Here is a 21,488-nt window from a genome sequence, read left to right as displayed (position 1 = left end):
GAATTTCTCAAGAAGAAATATCTATATAAAGGCTGAATACTGTTAAAGTTGAAAAAGAAAATATTGTACAAAAAAGATACCAAAGAAATTGAATTTTTATAGAAAGAAAAGTTGTACGAGAAGCGAATTCAGGAATTTCTCAAGATAAAATATATATATAAAGGACGAATACTGTTAAAGTTGAAAAAGAAAATATTGTACAAAAAAGATACCGAAGAAGTTGAGAGGTAAGCCATAAATCTAGTCTGTAGTTCCAGAAAGGATGAAAAGTTAGTTCCAAATAATAGGCCATTTTTGGCATCAAAAAGAATATTGTCCTCTTTATTAACATCCTCGTAGATCCAATTTTATGTGCTCAATAAACATCACAGAATCATTAGAGAGGACTTGAAAAATCTTTCAAATAACCAAATCGAGTTTTAGAAACACTTCATCTTAACCAAAAATACTTTTTAGGTGTATCAACAAAAGAACAGAGTAGTTAGTAAAAAATTTGAATAAGTAGTTAAAGAAAAAACGAAAAACACTGGTAATATAATTTATTTTCGATAAGAACATATTTACGAATATCAAAATTGCATGTTTTTAGGAAGATATGTCTTCAAACTAATGTACAACCTCAAGGCAATCAACGATAAAATAATAATCAAAACGGGAATTGTCCATCTGTTTGAAGTGTTTGAGATCTGAACACCAGATACTTGTCCTTTCTTCAACGGTTTCACGAGTCCCGGCATCTTCAAATTGGTCGGTTTGGCTTTCATCGAAAATTTACTACATTCCAGGATCTCAACAGTGACCAATTTTCCCATATAATGGTCCTCCATGGGGATCAAAACTTGCTCGTAAAACTTATTGTGGCCCACGTAGTGCTTTTTATCGTGGGATACCTCCGTCACCAATATTTCTTGAATTTCCCCGATCTTATGACCGTACGGTTCGTAACTGTTGAAAAGATCGGTCAGTTTTTTCGTTCTCTCCTTCACAATCTGCGTGGGAATTCTTTCCATTTTAGCGGCAGGCGTTCCTGGTCGTGGGAAAAATTGATTTATGAAAAGACTGGGGAATTTGTATTTTCCGCAGAGATCCATCGTTTCGTCAAAATCTTCATCTCTTTCCGTTGGAAATCCACAAATAATGTCGGTAGCTATTGTTATTCCAGGAACTCTGAAAATGTAAGAATATTCTGTCAGAATTGATCAAGAACAAGCGCTCAAAAAGTTTCTTAGATAGTGAAAAGTATCAAACTTACTCTTTTTTGAGAAAATCCACTACATGTTCAAAGTCTGCTCTGTTATACTCCCTTTTCATATCGGCCAAAACTTGGTCGCTGGCAGACTGAACAGGCACATGAAGAAAACCATACACCTTAGGTTCCCTCATAATCTTCGCTATCTCCTGAAGATGTTCTAGAATGTACGGCGGATTCGTCATTCCAAGTCTCAATCTACAACCGTCTGGAATTACTTCCACTAATTTCCATAATAATTCCGGCAAAGATGTACCAATATCTCTACCGTAGGTGCCTAGAAATTTTTATATATCATACAAAAAAATTTGGATATCAAAGATCAGTATTCCCACCAGTGTCTTCTGAAGTGAGCCATATTTCGACCACACCCTCCTCGAAGGCTTGTTTAGCTCTCGCAACAATTTCTTCGGGAGGATAGCTACCCAGGTTTCCTCTAGCATGTTTTGTTTTACAGTAAGTACATTCATTCAAACATCCGGTATTAATTGCAATAATTTCTATCAACGGATTCCTTCGGATCTTGGGGAGTAATAAGGAAGCACCGCCCATTTTTTTGCCCGATTGCTTCTTCAAGCCAAGCATTACAACCTGGAAAACTGGTATGAATGAATTTTGTACACCCAGGTTTAGTTTCTTACAGTGTTCCCTTTGAGTGTTTCTTCTACAGCTTCGACAATTCGATCAATTTGTTGTACACCAACAATACTGAGACCTTGAATGAACTTTGCCTTCGGTGCCCCTTGTGGTACACAACCAGCAACTATGAGATGTTTGCCTAATTTCTTTGCATTGTTTATTTCATTTCTGGAAGCAGCTATTTAAATTTTTACTCGATTATAACTAGTGAGAACAGATTTATATAATCAATCTAATCATAAAAATAATAAATGATATGACTTTAACACATAATTTGTGTTATTGACATTTTCATGGTTAGATAGATAATACAATCACTCTTCAAAATAATCACACATTACCGAAAATGATCTTCAGCAGGGTTTTTGACAGTACAACTATTTAGAAGCCAAAGATCTGCCGTATCTTTATTTTCGGTGATTTCATAGCCGTATTCAGCCAGTTGACCTGCCATGTATTCGGAGTCAGAACTATTATGAGCACAACCCCAAGTCTTAACGAAAATGCTTTGTGTACCGGGAATGTTATCTCCCACAGGTTTATCAGCAGGATCACGATGTTCGAATACCTTAAAAGTTCAAAAGAACATATAAAGAGAACGTTTTTGTATCATACAAACCTACTTTTTTTTCCGGTTTGCTCTTTTTATTTCTAGTTCTAGATTTTGGAACAATACTAAGGGTTGAAACCAAGTCCTCAATATCGTCAATAATCTCATTACAAGGTGGCGTCAAAGCTTCCTCCATTCTGAATCAAATGTAACTCTCTAGATTCAACAATTAAAATATATAAAAGAATTTTACATTAAAAAAATCTTTTAAATCTTTTCGTATTCATGCTTCTATTTACGAATTAATTAAAACATAGAACACGAACTTATTATATTAGGTTATAATCATCGAATACAACAATTTATGTCAAAAATTTTGCTTTAGAAAATGAACGGTCTGATGAAATAAGTTATTATAAAATCATTGTCACTAATTAAATTATGGTGTTGTGCTTAAATTTTTTCCATCATAGTAATTTCGTTATTTTAGGATATTAACGGAACATAACCAATATATTTTCTGTGATTGAGAAATGTCATTTCGGTGTCGGCTAGAAACGCTGAATAAAATAATCGATTCATTTTCAAGCTAGTTTGTGACTGTATGTGTTTAAAAAAGTTTACTTAGTTCACAAATTATCATAAATATAACAATTGAACACCAATGGACGCAGGTAATTCAAATTTTAAACAAATGGCATTCTGATTTCAGTTCAAAATTGTCCCCAACATTTACCATGATCCTGCAGTGAACGTGGTTAAAGCACGCTGCAATTGTTTCAACAAGCTTCGCCATTTTGGTTTTAATTCTGATGCATTTGGATGAAGGTTGAACAAATTGCTTATTGATTTGAAAATTTCCTACAGTTTTTATAAAATACTCATGGAAACGGTAAAATCCATACTAAACTAGGAAATAACTAGGATATCGATCGATTTATAGGCGTTAACTAACCGGTTCGTATGAACTGTACAAAGCGATATTTAAATGAAATCCTTGAAAACAACTTTCTCAAGGATTCTCAAATTTCGATTCTACCAGAGTTTAATATTCTTCAAACCCTACTTTTCGTTTTCACATATTACTCCAACTTGTCATTTTCTGACATCACTGCTCAAAATTATAATTTATTTAACAAATCCAAAATTTTATTTCTATCCTTTACAGATTGAGAGATACAGGATCTAGATTTTAGCTAAAACTGCTCAAAATAATAATTTATTTAACAAATCCAAAATTTTATTTCCATCCTTTACAGATTGAGAGATACAGGATCTAGATTTTAGCCAAAACTGCTAGATATTTTAATTGTGTAATTTTTTACCACTGCGGTAAAACAAGCAATATATTCTTTGTACTATTTATTATTGGTATTGAGTTATGGGACTAACACTCATTCTCTATATATTTTTGACGTTATATACTTTTTGCTCTTAGAAATTTGGGGTTAAGAAACTTCAACATGGACAACATGGATAATTCATTATTAGCAAGAGCTCTGAATTTTCACGGCCAACAGCTGCAGAAATTATGGGAATCTGAACGAGGTGAAAGTGATTTGCCCAAAAGATACGTGAAAGATTTGAATTTCCTAGTGTACAGTCAAAGACAGAAGTCTCTCAGCTTTCAAGATCGTGCAAAACGACTAAAATTACAACAGTTCATTGTAAAGAATGCTGAGTCTTTATTTGCCAATGAAAATGATGTACTTTATGGAAAGCCGTGCTCAAAAGATGAGATTGTATCTGAAGAAACATATGCAGTAATGCCACCTTTAGAACTTTACCTTAATGTGGATAAACAGAAACGGCTAGAGTATTTCTTTGAGGTAAGTTCTATAGGAGTTTTGTTTAAATATATCGAGAGCTTGTAAATATTTTTTTTGGAATTGAATTGGTCCGGTGATGAAAATGCATTTATTCCTTTTTTTTTTCAGAATGTGAAAATTGGAGATTTAATTCTGGGCACTATAGTCAGCAAAACTCAGGCTGGAATGATGTTGAAGGTCCTCTGTACTACTGGTGTGAATGCAGCAATCAGTTATGTGGCTGATATTAATGTCAAAGTGAGTTTATTGTGTTTGTTTTTTATAATTGCTCTTTTTACCAATAATACAATAGTACAACTTTCAATTGAAAATGTGGTATGCGTAAATGTTCTTATTTTCCATGGACCATAATAATTCAATGATCCAGTATTTTCCATATTTATGAGTGTTTTTTGTGAGTTTTGATAAAGCAAAATTTTTTTCATTAAAAATTTTATCAAAACTTCACTTAAGCTGAAGTATTACAATTTATATAAAATTCTTTTTATTTTCTTTGAGTCGCAATGAAAAAATTGGGATCTAATGGGAATGAAAAAAAATTTTGGTCGTCAGCATTGAATGTAATATATCTCCAATTATCAGTAACGAAATAACTTAATTACAGTTTCGAATAAAACTCATAATTCCTATTCAAATTTGAACCAACAAGAAATTTTATGTATTTATAATAAAAATGTTTGCTAGAACTTTCTATGGAATTCAATATATGTTTTTTATATATTCTTCTATATTGGCCTTCTAAATATTTGGGGGTTTCTTTTATCTGATTGTTTAGCTCTGTTGTCAATATTATCTCTAAATTTTTTCTTATTTTATTTTTTCTGGGATGATTTCTTTCGATGAAGATATTCTCTAATGGCTTCTAGGTTTTACAGAAATACTAATCTTCAAATTAATTATTTCAGTAGTGGTTTTTCCAGTCCAATTGTAAATAATTAATATAATTGTGAATTATGTAACTTTTCTGAAATAGCTTTTAATTACAATTCCTTACAGTAAGATATCGAAAAAGACTGTATTCTAGCCAACTGGCTTTAATTTTAATTTACCAACTGTGTAGATCTACCATAAAGGTAGATTGTACAGGGTGGGCAAATTTCGATGTTTTAGCACTACATCTTTTAAACCAGAGGAGATAGACAAAATCTGATACCCCGTTCTCGGTCTCATTTTCTGAAAAACTAACAGGGTACTATTCATTTTTGGCCACCTTCTTTTGTTTTCGAGTTATAAGCGAAAATTGGAAAAATGGCGATATAGAAAAAAATTCATATCTTCGCTAATACTGATGATAGAGCTTTGAAATTAAAACATTATACAGGCACTTTTTTACGTAGAATCCAGTGGCGTGCTCGACTTTTCGAAAGGGTTTTTAATTACGAAGCTATGACCCAAAGTTATGTTTTTTCAAATGGGAACACTAGATTTGAGTGCCATTTCTTGAAAGCTTAATTTTTAAAAAAATGCCTGTATAATGTTTTAATTTCGGAGCTCTAGCATCAGTATTAGCGGAGATATCAAATTTTTTCGATATCTCATTTTTCCAATTTTCGCTCAAAAACAAAAGAAGATGGCCAAAAATGAATACTACCCTCATCAGTTTTTCAGAAAAAGAGACCGAGAATAGGGTATCAGATTATGTCTATCACCTCAGGTTTAAAAGTTGTAGTGCTAAAACATCAAAATTTGCCCGCCCTGTATACTAAAAGATTGGTGTCTTACTGGTCTGATCTTAAAAAATTATTCCTTCAAACTGATTTTGAATAAGTTTTTTAACATTCTGGTTCACATCAGGTGTATACACTTAAATATGCTTGTTTGCTTTATTGTATTGATCTGATGTGAAGAAATATGGATGAGGTGCTTACTAATACTTTTATGATGATTAAATAATCATAGTGATATTGAATCAAAAATTGTGACATTTTAGAAAATCCACCAAAGAGTAGAAAAATAATAAGAGAAGGCAACATAGGATTTAATGAAAATTAAGGTTTAAAGCAAAATTTTTGGGAATTAATATATTTGTATATGGAAAAATGAAGCTATTCCATTCGTGGAAACTAAAGCATTGACAAATGTCGAGAACATTTTTGGAGGTAATTTTTTTTTAATTTATGATCTGTGGATCGATTCCTTCAAAGGTAATATGACTATCTTCCAACAGAATTGGATACAGTAAGTTGAGAAATTATTTCTTGTCAAAAATACAATTCGTGCTACTGAATTCATGTAAATGCTTTGCATTTGTAGAATCATCATCGAGGAATTGTATTTTGCAGTGTCCCCTTTGAATATAAAATATTTATTCTGTTGGCACTTCGTTCTACTTTCGATTCAAAATTTAATATTGATTTTTGCCAGTCTTTGAGACTTGGTTTTTCGTGGAAATTTACACCTACACAACGATGTTGTTGCGATACATGCGATTAGTAAATAAAATTGTGAATTTCTCCAATATCGTATTTCAAAAAATAATTCCCGTATCTAGGCTTTCTGTCCTGTGGCTAATATCATACCGGCAGTTGACAAAAAAGGTGTGACTAGAACGTATATGATGAATGATTCGGTATGCTGCGAAGTTCTGGAAGTAATCCCGGATTCTGACAAAATGGTTTGTGGAATGAAGGGAACCACCAGAGGTCCCAATGATCCGGAGCACCATCCCTGCTTGGGTCTTATCAACGCCGAAGATTTTCCTGTTGTTTACAAGTGAGTTAATTTTCAATTTTTTTTCCTTAACATTTATACTTTCTATAATGCTGAAAATACTATTTTGCAATTTTGTTTCATATGTCATGTTCCATTGTAGTATTTCAGATTTATATGAAAGCATTTTTTTGAACAAATCTAGATCTTTTACCACCTTTTCAGAAACAAAACGCACCTCAAGACACACCAACTAAAGTTCTGTCTTTTTTGAAGGTCTTATATTATTTGACACTGTGTTTGATCTATATACGTATAAAATGCTTGATTAAATGTGCATAGGAGAAATGTCCGATTATTGTTACAATTGTCTGCGTGAGCACATGCCGAATACACTGGTATTTCGCACAAAGCACCGAGTTGAATAATAAAGGAGAGATCTGTGTCCCCCACACTCAGACCATATTTATTAATCGAGTTCTGGCCGGTTTGCAGGTGAGACCTCGTCCTTCCTTCTAATTTCATTCTTACACGCTGATATGTCTTGTTGGTGAACAATGTGCTTATCAAAACATATCTTTCACAGTATTCTCGATGATACCCAGAGCTCATTAAATAAAAAGTATAAAATTGTATGTGGAATGTTTAAAAAAACTCGAAATATCCAATTAAATATATATTAAAAAGGAGAAAACATTTTTAGTACAACACCAATTTCTTGTTAATGTTCTAAAATATTTCAAGATGGAATGATTATCATTTGACAACATCGATTTTAGATGAAGGCATTCATTTTGGTATGTATATTAATTTTAGGGATTATCATTACAGAGATTGTGGGCCAGAAAATTTTTTACATTTTCTCAGCTCAGGATCCAATCGATGTCACTTGTTGGCTATTGCTGCTTGTGCTATGAAAAAATAAATAAGAAAATACGTTTCTGATTTTCAGAAAAGCACTGGAAAACAAGAATGAGGCTTTTAACAGTGTTATGGAAAAGTCCATCGGATTCAACAACCCGAACAATATCTCCTATTTGGCAGATCAGATGAACATTAACCAACATATTTCATTCATGAAAGGTTTGAGGTAAGAAAATATATTTTTTTTGTTTAATTTTATTCTAATGCGCCCAACAGTTGTCCTGTCTAAAATTCCTCTCTCAATCAATATAAAAAATACAAAGAGAATGTAGTCATCACCATTCAATCAATTATAACGGGTGTTTTTTTTCGAGGTATATAAATTTAAGTTGGCATTACTGTTCAAGATGGCGACCGATTCAACAGCTGTCAAGTGATTTCTCTTCTCAGTTTGGTTTGGCAATTCATCATGAATAGACTCACGCCTGAACAACGCTTGCAAATAGTGCAATTTTATTTAGAAAATAACGGTTCTGTGCGGAATACGTATCGCGCACTACGTCCATTTTATTTTGTTTAGCGATGAAGCGCACTTCTGGTTGAATGGCTACGTCAACAAACAAAACTGCCGCATTTGGAGTGAAGCTAATCTTCAAGTGTATGTCGAAACACCGTTACATCCAGAAAAACTGACTATTTGGTGCGCCTTTATGGGCTGGTGGAATCATTGGTCCGTACTTCTTCAAAAACGATGATGGCCAGAACGTTACAGTCAATGGTGATCGGTATAGAGCCATGATTACTAACTTTTTCATTCCTGAATTGAACAATCATGATGTCCAGGACCTGTGGTTCCAACAAGACGGCGCAAAATGTCACACAGCTCGTGCCACAATCGATTTATTGAAAGACACGTTTGGTGACCGCCTAATTTCACGTTTTGGACCTGTGAATTGGCCTCCAAGATCTTGTGATTTAACACCGCTAGACTACTTTCTGTGGGGCTATGTAAAGTCATTGGTCTATGTGGATAAGCCACAAACCCTTGACCATTTGGAAGACAACATTCGCCGTGTTATGACCGATATACGGCCACAAATGTTGGAAAAAGTCATCGAAAATTGGACGTCCAGATTGGACTACATCCGAGCCAGCCGTGGCGGTCATATGCCAGAAATCATATTTAAAATGTAATGCCACAAGATTATCTTGCGGATAAATAAAATTCATGTCAATCGAATAATCCATCGTTGTTTTATTGCAATTTAAAGTTCTATAGCTCTAAAAAAAAACACCCTTTATTTACATTTCAGAACAAATTCATACAATCTTTATTTTCAGTTCAAATCTCAAAATGATGTCTAATTATTATTTGTTATTTACAGGGGCAAGTTTCCGGAAAATGAGTATTCCAACGAACTGCGACAAATGCAAGCCAGCAAATGGGCTTATAAAAATGTGGCCGATGGAATAGATCATTTCAAAGCGGGAAAGCATATCGATGCCTTTCAATGTTTGAATAAGGCCCTGAGCATAGATCCTAAGAACGTTGAAGGACTAGTCGCCAGAGGAGCTCTTTACGCGAATAGCGGTAATTTTCAGAAAGCCATTGAGGATTTCGAATCTGCTCTAAAACTGAACTCGAGCCACGCTAACGCGAGGAAGTACATGGGCGAAACTTTGGTAGCTCTAGGTAGAAGTTACGAGGAAGAAAATAAGATGGATGAAGCCAGGAAGGCCTATCAGAGTTGCTTGAGTTTAATTCCGTTTCACGAAGAGGCTAAAAACTCGTTGGAATTCTTGAGGACTAAAAATCAATCCAAAAATCTCATTGAGCCGACGGATTTACTCTTGCCCAATCTGTCTGTTGCCGCAAAGTCTACAGAAGTGAATGACGCATTGAAGCAGCTTCTCAACAAAGAGGACGAGGAAAAAAAGGATAAGAAAAAGAAGAAGAAAAGCAAGAAACGCAAGAGTAGGCGTCGTTCTAGTTCAAGTTCCAGTTCGAGTTCTTCAGGTAGCGATAGTTCTAGCAGCGATTCTTCCAGCAGTAGTGACTCAAGTTCCAGTTCTGGAGATTCAGACTTCAAGAAACGTAAGAAGCGTCATTCCAGATCTCGAAGGAAAAAGGAAAATTCCCTGAGTCCTTTGAGCAAGAGGATGGCTATGATGGATCAGAGTAACGATACACCAACAAATTACAATTTCAACAAACCTGCAACTTCATTTGACTTTTCCTTCGAACAACCACAAGCTATAGCCAAATCAGATGAAGTTGACTATGAAGCCAAAGTACGAGCTTTCATCAAAGAAACAAAGGGCGATTCTGATTACGAAGAGAAGGTAAGAAAGTTTTTACAGGAGAGCTCAAAGTGGAAAAAGGAAAAAGAAGATGAGGAGAAAAAGAAGAAGAAAAAGAAGGACAAAAAAAAGAAAGATTCGAAAAAGAAAAAGAAGGAAAAGAAATCGAAACGTAAAGGGTTCGATATTTCCGACTTGGACGATCACAAGAAACTCAGAGATGCCATCAAGAAAGAACTTAGTAGGGAGAAAAAGGCCAAAAAGCATGCAGTTATGGATGATGAGGATTATTTCTTGCAAAAGTCTGGATATTCAAAGAGGTAAGCAAGAATCTTCCGGAGACATTTATTCCTGAACCAAAATCTCTTCTACAAAAATTTCAAATATACTACTCCATATTTAAAATGGTTAAAACTCCAAATCCCAAATCTATTTTCCTTATCCCTTTGGATTTTTCATTCCCATTAATAAACGAAAAAATATATATTTCCAGGTTCATTGAGAGTTTACCTGATTTGGAAGAATTAGAGACAAAACTACATGCGTATTACGCATTGGAGAAAGAATCGAAGGGGTAAGGAGATCTTTATCGCATACATTTCTCAAATTCCACCGTATTTCAACCCTAGTTTGTGATAAATTCCAGGCCATTCTTCCCTAACTTGTGTTTTAGGTATTGCAAATTCAACTTTTTTCTAGAAGAGGTTTAGTAAATTTTTTATATCGCGAAACATCATGTTTTTCTTCTAGTCTAATACTGACGAATTTTGTAGCCGTGAAATGAGCGAAAGTCCGAAGAGAGCGCTTATGGATTCACCGTCCCCAACAAGGGAACAGAAGGCAAGACAAGCGGTAGCTGAAGCTGCCGCATCTGCCGGTTCCAAATGGAAAATGCAAATTGGACCTGGCGTTCCAGCTTCTACAAGATTCAAAAAGAAGGCAGAGAGAGAAGAATGGATCGAAGAACAACAAATGGTAAGGATTTTAAGATAGCTTCGATATTGTTATTTAAACACTCGTGCTTTCACCGGGCGTCGAAGAGAACTGTTTTATGTCCCAAGAGCGCGCACGTCGTTGTTTTATAACTCCTTTTGAGAATCATGCGGTTTTATAACTGGCACTTTTTTTTTATTGACATTTTCAATATTTCTCAAGTTGCTTTTAGGGAAAAAGCATATTTGTGTCTATGTAGAAATTACTGAATTGTTTATTTTTTTGATATTGTTGATATGTTTTATCTTATATTTTATGTTCATTCTCAATTGTAAATATCTTTTTTTTTGTGGTGAATCCTTGTAAGTGGGTTATTCCTGTTAGGATTCCTGCTTATGTTAAATAAATAAATAAATTGTTGAATTAATTCCTGTAATTCGATAATAATTGGGATTTTCGTTACAGGATGCAAAGCGTAAAGGAGTTCCAGTGGAGTACGACGAACCTCCCCAAAAGAAAGTAGCCCGAGCGTCGGTAGAAAAGAGCGTTAGCGTTAGGAAAGCGATGGCTATGAAAGAACCCCCGATGAAGAAGCCGGAATCCCCAAAGAAAACCAAAAAGGCACCTTCCCCCACCCCCAAGCCCGTTGTTAATTCGGGACAAGTTGTGCTGGACAAATTTGGCAATTTCAGATTGATGACGCCGCCGGAAATGAAGAAAGCAGGGGGGGGAAGAGATCCCCCGTTACCACCAGGTGCGCCACCGCCAACCAAAGCTCCGCTATCAGGTATTTGCTCAGACGTTTTGAGTGAGTACGATAGATTTTTCAGTATAAATGTACATATTCCATCTTCTCTGAATATATTTTTTTTTGCCCTTTTTTTTTTGAAAGGATCTATAGTCTTTAAGATTGTATGACGTCAAGATGTTTATGTGCGCATGTATCTGCTTGAAACTTCTGAGCTTCCTGTTATTTTTTTTTTTCGAGATTTTCTTTTCAATTGCAATTACTCTATTTAGTTCATTCTCAATTTATTTCAACTTTATGGTGCTAAAGAAGTAATAATAGAGATTAGCATTTTTAAGAATCTTTTGAAAGTCTATTAGCGTTAGTTATATTATTTCCTGTATTTTCATATCTTGATTTCTGTTCATCATAGGAATCGACTTTGTTGCCATGCAATTCTTTCTTTTCTGAATTAATTTTCATGTTTGTAGGACGAAGGCCACCAGAGCCTCCAGGACGTCCAAGGTCGGACAGTCGCTCGCCAGCAAGAAAAAGCACATCAAGATCCCGTGATAAATATAGCCGTTCTCGATCGTCCAGTGAGTCAAGATCTAGGTCTAGAAGTTATCGTAGTCGGTCCCGATCCTATTACAGCAGATCTAGATCTCGTTCGGGAAGCTACTATTCCCGGAGTAGATCCAGGTCCAGGAGTTACTCTGGAGAAAGACGTCATTATAGAAGAGGCGGCTTCAGGGGTCGCTTCAACGATCGTGGAACTTACTACAAACCTAGGTTCCAAAATCCAAGGATTCGAGGAGGAAGAGGAGGCTACTATAACAGAGATAATAGGTATTTTCAGTTAAACATGTTTTTTTCAAATTTTCTCAGAAATTATTTCATTGCTATATACTCACTTCTTCCGGAATTGAGCATTTGAATTAATTCAACAAAAATTTGTAACTCTTTTCATCTAACCAAGTTTGATTCTATCACTAACCAAAAATTATTGAAGCTATATTACTATAGTTGTAAGTAGCTTCAATATTTATCAAATTTACTGAGGCACAAACGCAAAATCGTTATTTCAGAGGTCGAGGCCGTCCCTATGGCAATAATAACAGTTATTACAATAACAGGGGTATGAGGCGTCCACCACGTGGAAGGTACCCACCCAGAGGTGGTGGCTACAGAGATTACAGAGACCGCCGTCATGACAGGAGTCGATCAAGAGATCGTAGTAGGTCCTACAGCAGAACTCCTGATTCTGATTCTGGAAATGATGCCATGAAGAAGGTCAACACTGAGAAAGATAAGATCAACAAGTACCTTAACAATGATGGAACTAATGTTAAGCATGAAGGTCCTTTATCTGAGGGTGAAGACAGAGACGATTATACTACAACTACCAGTGCTCCAGGTACAAGTGATAAACTGATCGATAGAGAAGCATTCGATGGTAAATGGGCAGAGAAGAAAGATGAAGTAGGAAATGGAAATGATGTTGATGCTAACATTCCTTCAGAAACTAATATTGAAGAGATGGATAAGTTTCTGAACAAAGTAAAAAAGGATAAAAAAGAAGAAATGTTGGAGAGAAATAAAGATTTATTGAAGAATAAAACATGAGAAGTTGAAAAAAGAATATTTGATTAATTTCCATTTGATATAGTTCATTTTTGTTGAGGACTGATTTTTCCTTGAATGGAATCCAATTAACTACATGCAGTTCATTAGTTCTTATCAATATTCATATACATACTTTCGAGAAATAAATTTGTGCAGTTTCAGTTTGGTGTTTTAATTTCCTTAATGCCCAGTTATATAAGGAAAATGTCACTGTTGTAGAGTTCTTGGGCATGAAAATATTTCTGTCCTCAAAATATCATAAAACGTTGGCAAAATTAGAAAAGTATCCCAGTCAATGAAAGTGCTATCAACCCTGTTGATCTATATGCATGTTTTACAAGAATGAGAAATCTTTTTGTCAAAATGTCGTTTATCCTCTAAGATGAGCTAATCTATTCCAGGCTACTAGTGTCGCCACCTGGTGGCCAAACCCATGAACTAACTCGATCTACCGGTGTCGCCCCCTGGTGACCAAACCCCTGAACTAACTCGGTCTACCGGTGTCGCCCCCTGGTGGCCAAACCATTGAACTAACTCGGTCTACCGGTGTCGCCCCCTGGTAGTCGAACCTCTGAACTAACTCTGTTTACTGGTATCGCCCCCTGGCGGCCGAACCTCTAAACTAACTCTGTTTACTGGTGTCGCCCCCTGGTGGTCGAACCTCTGAACTAACTCTGTTTACTGGTGTCGCCCCCTGGCGGCCGAACCCATGAACTAAAGTTAAAAATTTATGTCAAAAACTTAAATTAGTTCAATGGTTTGACCACCAGGGGGCGACACCAGTAAACAGAGTTAGTTCAGAGGTTCGGCCGCCAGGGGGCGACACCAGTAAACAGAGTTAGTTCAGAGGTTCGACCACCAGGGGGCGACACCGGTAGACCGAGTTAGTTCAATGGTTTGGCCACCAGGGGGCGACACCAGTAGAACGAGTTAGTTCAGGGGTTTGGCCACCAGGGGGCGACACCAGTAGATCGAGTTAGTTCAGGGGTTTGGCCAACAGGGGGCGGCACCGGTAGATCGAGTTAGTTCATAGGTTTGGCCACCAGAGGACGATACAGAGATACGGTTCGTATTTTCACTGTTAGATGTAGAAGGTTTGTGCAACCCTTTAAAGCCTGAGAGCAGCTCTACAAAAGACTTATTAGTCTGTGGCAGTGGCGTACTCAAGGGGGGATATATCCCCCTTATATAAGGGAGTAATATCCATTATATGTAACAACCTTATAGGTATATCACTATCTTATAATGAGTGAGCAAACTTCTTTAGATAACTTCATTAAAAGAAGGAAAATTTGAAATTTTTTTTTTCTTTATCCCTCCCCCCCAAGGCTTATGTCTGAGTACGCCACTGGTCTGTGGCACTACCTAAAATAATGATCTGTTTAGTTGACGCCAGAGGGACAGGTTTCTTTAACACAAAAAATCTTTTTTATAATTATATTTTTTATTAGAAATGAAATGGATACACTGAAATTGACAAATTTGTACATTGAATATTTATAGATATAATTATCCATCCGCTTTCAATTGAAGATTGGAGATCATCTCATGTGTATAACCTGCAAACAAAAAGATTTGCAATAATTATAAATTATAATAGGTATATAACAGATATAAAACATTAATTTTTGAATTAAATATCTTCCCAAATACTAATCACGAATATGTGTTGTTTAATCTCAAGCTAGTGTTTTGGAATAGTAGAATTTGAAAAAAGGAATTGAATTGAATTTTGAATAATTTTCTTCCGTAGGTATATTAATTCTATTCTTCTGATCACTACAATTGGTAAATAAATAATTAGTTGAAAGTGATAAATCTCAAAGGGGTTGTAGCTTATAGAGGATCTGTTTCAGAAAAAACTATAAAACGAATTGTAGGTACTCATGTTTCGATGTACTATGAGTCCTAGAAATTGTTGTATAGAATTATCCGGCATCTTTGAGAAGGCATAAATGTAAGGATAACAATTATAAATGAAGGATTTTCATTATAGATTGTTGTTAATCCGACGAAGGGCGTGTTTTCAGAAATGAACAATTTGTTGAAATATAAATCAGATATTCGTGATCACGACGTGTATCGAATTAAGAATATTATATATAATTGTAGGTACTTTGTTTTACGCGCCTACAAAATCAATCATATAGTTGTATTCGGTAGGTATTCATCGATATTAGAAGAGCGTTAGATCCAAACGAAATAATTTCTTGATTTGAGGATGTCTCCTAGCGATCACAATCTTTATACGTCCACTCTTTTCGAAAATATCCATAATTCAACTAGCAAGACGGCGTGTTTTGCCCTAAAGAAGGTGTGGATGGCCATTTAGAGGTGATGCAGTTAAGGGTCCATTTTTTCATCAAACAAATTACCAGTATTTCCATATTTCGAAAGATCTTGCCGTTAGTGGTTCTGAAGGAATTTAAGTATTTCTGGATATAAATTAAAACTTCTCGTTTGATTATAGAGTTACACAAGACAGAAAATAACGTAGGTACAGTGGAGAACTGTCGTTTTAGCAGAGTAGGACTTTTGAACGGTTTTGGCATTATGCTTCTCAGTCCTTCTCTCCTGAAACGTCAGTTTTCCACTGTACCTAAGTTATTTTGGGTCTGGTGTAACACTTTATTCTAATTTATATCCAGAAATACTTAAATTCCTTCAGAACCACATACGACAAGACCTTGCGAGATATGGAGATCCTGGTACTTTGTTTGGTGAAAAAATTGAACCTTAACTGCATTTCCTAGAAGGGAAAAGGTCATTCACACATTCCCTGTCGGCAAGACAATAAATCATTATTTAACTTATTATTAAAAATAGTAGGTAACATTTGGAGATGCTACTGTGTAGCGAAACAATTATAATTTATAGAATTGAAAAGTGGAAATAATAAAAAGTGATAATTTCAATTTAAAATGAATTTCCATCAAGTAAAGGCCGAATCAATCTAATCACACCGGGTATTTTCGATATTTCCGAACGGACTACTGATCCATCTCTGAGCTGTAGGTACACACGCCGAGAGAGCGATATTTTCTTCAGACTCCCTGGGTACGAAACAAGTCTCGCGAGAGAGAAGTCCTACAGAATTTCACATTCATTATTATCTGCGACCGGTCCAGTCAGTCTTAACTGCGTCGTCGGTCAGGTAAAGTAGCAGCAGTCCGCGTCAAAGGTGAATACGCGCCACAGAAAAAACACCGACTCCGTACACCGTTCGAGTGACATGTGATGACATTCGATCCCGTGGTACATTTTGTGCGATCCGGATCCGAAGGACCAAAAGAGACGAATCGGAATTAACACGTTAACTTTTTCGCTATTCTAAAATAGGTAAGTGGTACATGCGTCTTTTACACGAAGACCGTCCGACTTTGATACGATTCATTCAACACATGGGCGATGATTACAAACCTGTTTTTTGGTCCATCCGCGAAGATCAGAGCCCTACTGAATTCGATACGTCCGTCGGTTCCGCGAGACTTTGAACTTATTACGACCATTTGGTAGATCATCGAAGGGATAAAAGTCAATTCAACCTAGTGAAGATCTTCTCTGTGCGGTTCCGAAAATTTCAATTTCGTCGAGGAGACCATGAAATAATTTTTTTTATACTGTTTACCGCAAAAAATAATCCCGAAAGATGAGTCAGTTTCGATATTAGAAATATCCCAGTTCTCAAACTCATCGACCTACTCTTTTTTCAACAATATTAAAAAAAAGGACCGAGAAAAGTTCTGACTTGGCTTCGCTTAAATAACTGTTGAGCGCTCGATCATTCATGCGCCTAATTTGCCCTTGGAGACCAACTGAAATTTGGAAAGAATATCCGATAGACTAAACTAACTAACTAACTAAATTACAACTTAGTCAAACCTAATTTTTTCGTCACTCTTCTTGGATTTTCTCTGGTTATGATCACGTAATCGACATGCAATTTAGAGTAAAGATTGGAATTGTTATTTTACATATAAATACAGAATTTCATCTCGATAGAATAAGGAGTTTCTAAAATAACAGGAAAACAAAATTTCGAATGGCCATTTTTAAAGAACCTATGGTCGGATTTTGCCTATTGAGAAACTCAATTCAATATCCGAACCTACCCTGAAAATTTCAAGCTTCTAGTTCTTCCCGTTCGAAAGTTATCGTGTGTATTGCCGGACGGACGGACAGAATCGAATTTGGGGGCGGAATCGTCATCAGTAAGTCGAACCTTATCGTTTTAGACCAGTCCAGGCTCGAAATTCGAAAAATACAGTCAGAAATAATTCAGTGTTCTGTTCGGGGAACGGGCGCTCAAAAAGGCGATAAGCTCCATAACCTACTTTGTCTAAATTTCAAACCACGAATCCAATTACTAAAGTACCTAACAATCAGTTGAGTTGTAAAAATTACTTTACCATCCTCAGGATATGATCTTCTACTCCTTTGTTTGCCACAGTTTTTCTTGTCCACAACATGTTTAATGTCATCTCCTTCTTCACTCTAAGGTTTCTCATTCGAGAATTTCCTACATTCGTCGATTTTATCTGCAACCCAGAACTCTTCTAGTCATCAAAACCAATATTCTCTTCGTTTTCTTTCCCCATCTGCATACGTCCTCCTGCTCGCTAGTTGTTATTATGTTTTCTTGAAGCTCCAATATTTGCTGCTGCTCTTTTGCTTGAACCGCAGGTCAACAAGGGTCTAGAACGCTTCATCATCAACATGAATATGCAGGTTTCTTCAGATGATCTTTCTTTGGTTATTTGCAACCACTTGACTTGTGATTGGATGATCGTTAATACATCCATCTCCTAAAGATCGAAACTTCATTACCTGTTCAATTAGCTTATTGTCTATTATGATTTACATCTCACAGGCTCTTCGATAGAGAAAGTCATTAGGAAAGTCAGTATGGTCATTGACAGGTTGTGTTTGTAATGCTTTGATAAAACTTACGTGTTTGTTTTTGTTAAGTTGTCCCCAATTTCTGCAAAGATTACTGCATCATCCTCGAAGCATTTTATGTTGATGGGTATATCTTCTTCGATCTGTATTCTTCGGACATCTTCGCCACCTTACCAAATATATAAATTTGAATGAGTCACGTGGAATATTTAGTATGAATCAAAAACATTGAAAAATATATAAAATACATTGACGGTCTATTACAGTAAAGCGCTCAAATTTTGTACTGTATTATTAGGCTCATTAGATCGATGGCGGAACACCCTGCATATACTAATTTACTGAAAAAACTATTCATTTTGAAAGACAAAAATTGGAAAATCAACCAGAAATATGATCTTCGAAAACAAAAATAGCCAATATGAAAAATAAAATATAAAGATTATAAAATTCTGTTTTTAACACATCAAAATTAATGTTGCCTAGGCAGTTGTGACTCCAGCAAAAACAGGGGGGCCAAGAGGGAACCGGATTTTTTTGGGGTGGGGGAAAGTAAATCGAAATAATACGCGAAAATTATAGTTCTGCTGATCTTGTAATTATTTTAGCCTTAGTATGTCAAATTTTAGGGGTGGCTGCAAAATGTTAGGGGTACAGCAAAATTTTAGGCGGGCAACAAAATTTTAGAGGGTGCAGCAAAATTTTAGGGAGGACAGCAAAATTTTAGAGGGGCCTCATCCCTCTATGTCGCCACTGTAACTAGGATGAGATTGAATTAAAATATAACGAAGATTTCTACATATTTGATTTCTTTCAGTATTTTTAGTTTTTAGATTTTCAAATTTTAGTTTTGTTGTGTTCCTCTAATTGAATTTCGATTATATGCTCGATTGACGTTTATATTTGTTCCATTCTTAATATATCCAGTAACTGAGGCATTTTTTTCTGGCAAAAGCTATTGTTAACTCAACAAAACTAAATATAATGGGCTAACCGAATTCAATAGAATTTTCCGTTACCAGTCTCGTAATTGGAGCATCAGTGGTCAATTTTTTCCTGAACCTTGTTCACCTCGATTTTCTACGGTTTCTCGAGGATGCTTTTGACATTAGGTACTTGTGAATCGCTTAATTGTATTCTATTTCGATTTTTTGCCCCCCTTCCAAAGATTGGTACATCGCCTTTCAATCACCCATACCTACTCGAGTAATGTTCACTTCCCAGTACAATAACTCTATTTACCCACATGCTAGATGAAGGTTGAAAAACTTAACTATACATATATCTGAACATTACTTGTTTCCTAATTGAACGTGTAGGTACTAACGAGAAACCTTGAAACGACATTAGCACGACCGAAATCCTGAAAAAAAGAACAATAAATTTCAAATGTGATTCTTTTCATAAAATTTCGATAAAAAACCTCGTAAAGGGTCACGCGTTGTCAAGTGGCATTGAGGAATTTAGATTGTTCTTCTATGGTTGATTTATTTATGGTGTAGATATAAAATTTCGTGCGTGGGTGTGTTTTTATGAAATATAAAGTTTTCACTTCGAATTCTGCTTGTTTTGGAACACCCACATCTTGGTCTAGTTTTCTTCGAGGTTGAGAATGACATGTATATTAATTTTGGACCAGGATGCATTTGACAGAAACGTGCAATATAAATGCTCACGTCTTTTGATAAGAATGTTCGTAAACCTGAAGTTTTGTGCATGATGGAAACCAAATTGACTGAAATGAGTTTTCCAAATCATTTATCGAATTCACTTTCCATGGTAATTATTTATGTACCAAGGGCATTAAGAAGATGTTTAACATCTCTCAGTACCCGAGGTGCAAACAAATTTTTGTCTTAATAGTTGGTTACTATATCCACAAATTTGAAAATTCAATTTAATTTTAATATAGTTATCTAATGTACAATAATTATTTATGAGATTTGCTATCGTTGCTTGTTGCTATAGAAAAACTGTCAAACATAAAATGTAAAAATTGAAGAAAATTGTTAAATTCCCAAAAAAAATCCAAACAAGCAGAAAAGGCTTTACCAAAAATGTCGCGAATCTCTCATGACAAAGAACCAAAATTTTGTGGGTGACAAAAATCTGTGTGAAATGTATTAATAAATCTATGCTACCCGGATACTTTACAAATCTCTCTGAAATATTTTTTTCGAGTTCTTTAAGGTCCAAATATTTAACGGTAAAGAAGACTTTGATGGTGAATCAGAATTTTAACATCGCTAATAATCATAAGTTGTTCGAATATCGAGGCAAGGATAGAAATCGAATATCACCAAAAAAAGTTCAAAGCTCTGACCAGAGAATATAGAATAATAGAAAAATATACAGATCAAACATCAGCAACTCTTCTGGCAAAAGCTGGTGCAATGATGACTATGTTGAAACGTCAAGGTGGTTGGAAGAGTACTTCTATTGCTGAAGGATATATAAAGGAAAGAAAATTTTCAGAAAATGAGGTTTCAAGAATTCTTGCTGAGTCTGGCTGTTCTTTAAAGAAAGACAATGAAAAATGTATCCATGCTTGCTGCAGACAATCTAAAATTCAGCATTCGGAATTTCATATTAATTTGAATAATATTTCCTAACATTTTTGCATCATTTGTTATGATTATATCAATAAAACTTATTAAATTCATAGAAAAATTTTTTGTTTACATTACTCAATAATTACCTTAGTAACTGAGCAATAAAATTGAAATAACGAACTGATACGATTATTTTTCTATTTTTCACTATAATTAGATATAATGGACAGCTGAAACAGATTTTGTAACATACTCTGACAACCACCAGATAGACATCGCGTTACTACAACTCTTATTATTTACAAGAAAGCGGAAGAATCATAACTAACTCACCCATATGGCACGAAAACCTGATATAGTGTGATAATCTTATTATAAATTGATTTTCTAATTTCAGTTTCACTTTTTGTGGGAGTTATGAAACTTTTAATATTTGGATTAGCGATCAAATCGCTTCTGTGCTCGATCTCGGTTCGTCTTTGGTCGGGCCACAGATTCCATCCTGCAATCAACAAGTTGATACGTCAATTAAATTTAATTCGTATTTTGGTTCATTTTTATTATATTCGTAAGAGTTGCAGAAGGGCATGTCAATATAAATAAATAAATTAAAAGTACATAATTGGAAATTTCCTTAAATGAAAGTTGAAGCATTCCGAATTTATGAATC

At 35.2% G+C, this 21,488-nt stretch overlaps 3 protein-coding genes and 1 long non-coding RNA gene across 8 annotated transcripts in view; 2 read left to right on the top strand and 2 right to left on the bottom strand.

Annotated features, from left to right (window-relative positions):
• Positions 1 to 524: 524 nt before the first annotated feature.
• On the bottom strand, positions 525 to 2,765 carry LOC123678859 (threonylcarbamoyladenosine tRNA methylthiotransferase). Its single transcript, XM_045616112.1, has 6 exons — positions 2,512 to 2,765; positions 2,230 to 2,456; positions 1,891 to 2,056; positions 1,585 to 1,840; positions 1,253 to 1,526; positions 525 to 1,167 (listed from the first exon to the last, which is right to left on the bottom strand). The coding sequence occupies exons 1-6, from the start codon at positions 2,632 to 2,634 to the stop codon at positions 570 to 572; spliced, it is 1,644 nt and encodes a 547-aa protein (XP_045472068.1). The 5' UTR covers positions 2,635 to 2,765; the 3' UTR covers positions 525 to 569.
• A 190-nt stretch (positions 2,766 to 2,955) lies between these two features.
• Positions 2,956 to 13,528, top strand: LOC123678858 (tetratricopeptide repeat protein 14 homolog). 4 transcript variants are annotated; one of them, XM_045616108.1, is made up of 11 exons: positions 2,956 to 3,112; positions 3,877 to 4,267; positions 4,376 to 4,504; positions 6,759 to 6,979; positions 7,869 to 8,006; positions 9,166 to 10,401; positions 10,575 to 10,655; positions 10,855 to 11,056; positions 11,480 to 11,768; positions 12,233 to 12,590; positions 12,830 to 13,528. In XM_045616108.1, exons 2-11 carry the CDS (start codon positions 3,902 to 3,904, stop codon positions 13,365 to 13,367), a joined length of 3,558 nt encoding a protein of 1,185 aa, XP_045472064.1. In that variant the 5' UTR covers positions 2,956 to 3,112; positions 3,877 to 3,901; the 3' UTR covers positions 13,368 to 13,528. The 4 variants fall into 4 exon arrangements, with proteins under 4 accessions (XP_045472064.1, XP_045472063.1, XP_045472066.1 ...); XM_045616107.1 differs by having other exon boundaries at positions 11,480 to 11,801; XM_045616110.1 differs by lacking the exon at positions 10,575 to 10,655 and having other exon boundaries at positions 11,480 to 11,801.
• A 1,264-nt stretch (positions 13,529 to 14,792) lies between these two features.
• Positions 14,793 to 18,160, bottom strand: LOC123678857. Its single transcript, XR_006747310.1, has 2 exons — positions 17,777 to 18,160; positions 14,793 to 14,926 (listed from the first exon to the last, which is right to left on the bottom strand). It is a non-coding gene; the product is annotated as an uncharacterized LOC123678857 (long non-coding RNA).
• LOC123678855 (storkhead-box protein 1) overlaps positions 16,435 to 21,488 on the top strand; it is a 72,935-nt gene continuing 67,881 nt past the window's right edge. For both annotated transcript variants that reach the window (XM_045616105.1, XM_045616103.1), the window contains exon 1: positions 16,435 to 16,706. The gene's annotated coding sequence lies outside the window, so the exon portion shown is untranslated. The remainder of the gene's footprint in view (positions 16,707 to 21,488) is intronic.

The sequence above is a fragment of the Harmonia axyridis genome, chromosome 4 (assembly GCF_914767665.1).
Source record: "Harmonia axyridis chromosome 4, icHarAxyr1.1, whole genome shotgun sequence".
NCBI lineage: Eukaryota > Metazoa > Arthropoda > Insecta > Coleoptera > Coccinellidae > Harmonia > Harmonia axyridis.
The sequence above is the reverse complement of the archived record's forward strand: the minus strand, read 5'-3'. Positions and strand labels throughout refer to the sequence as shown.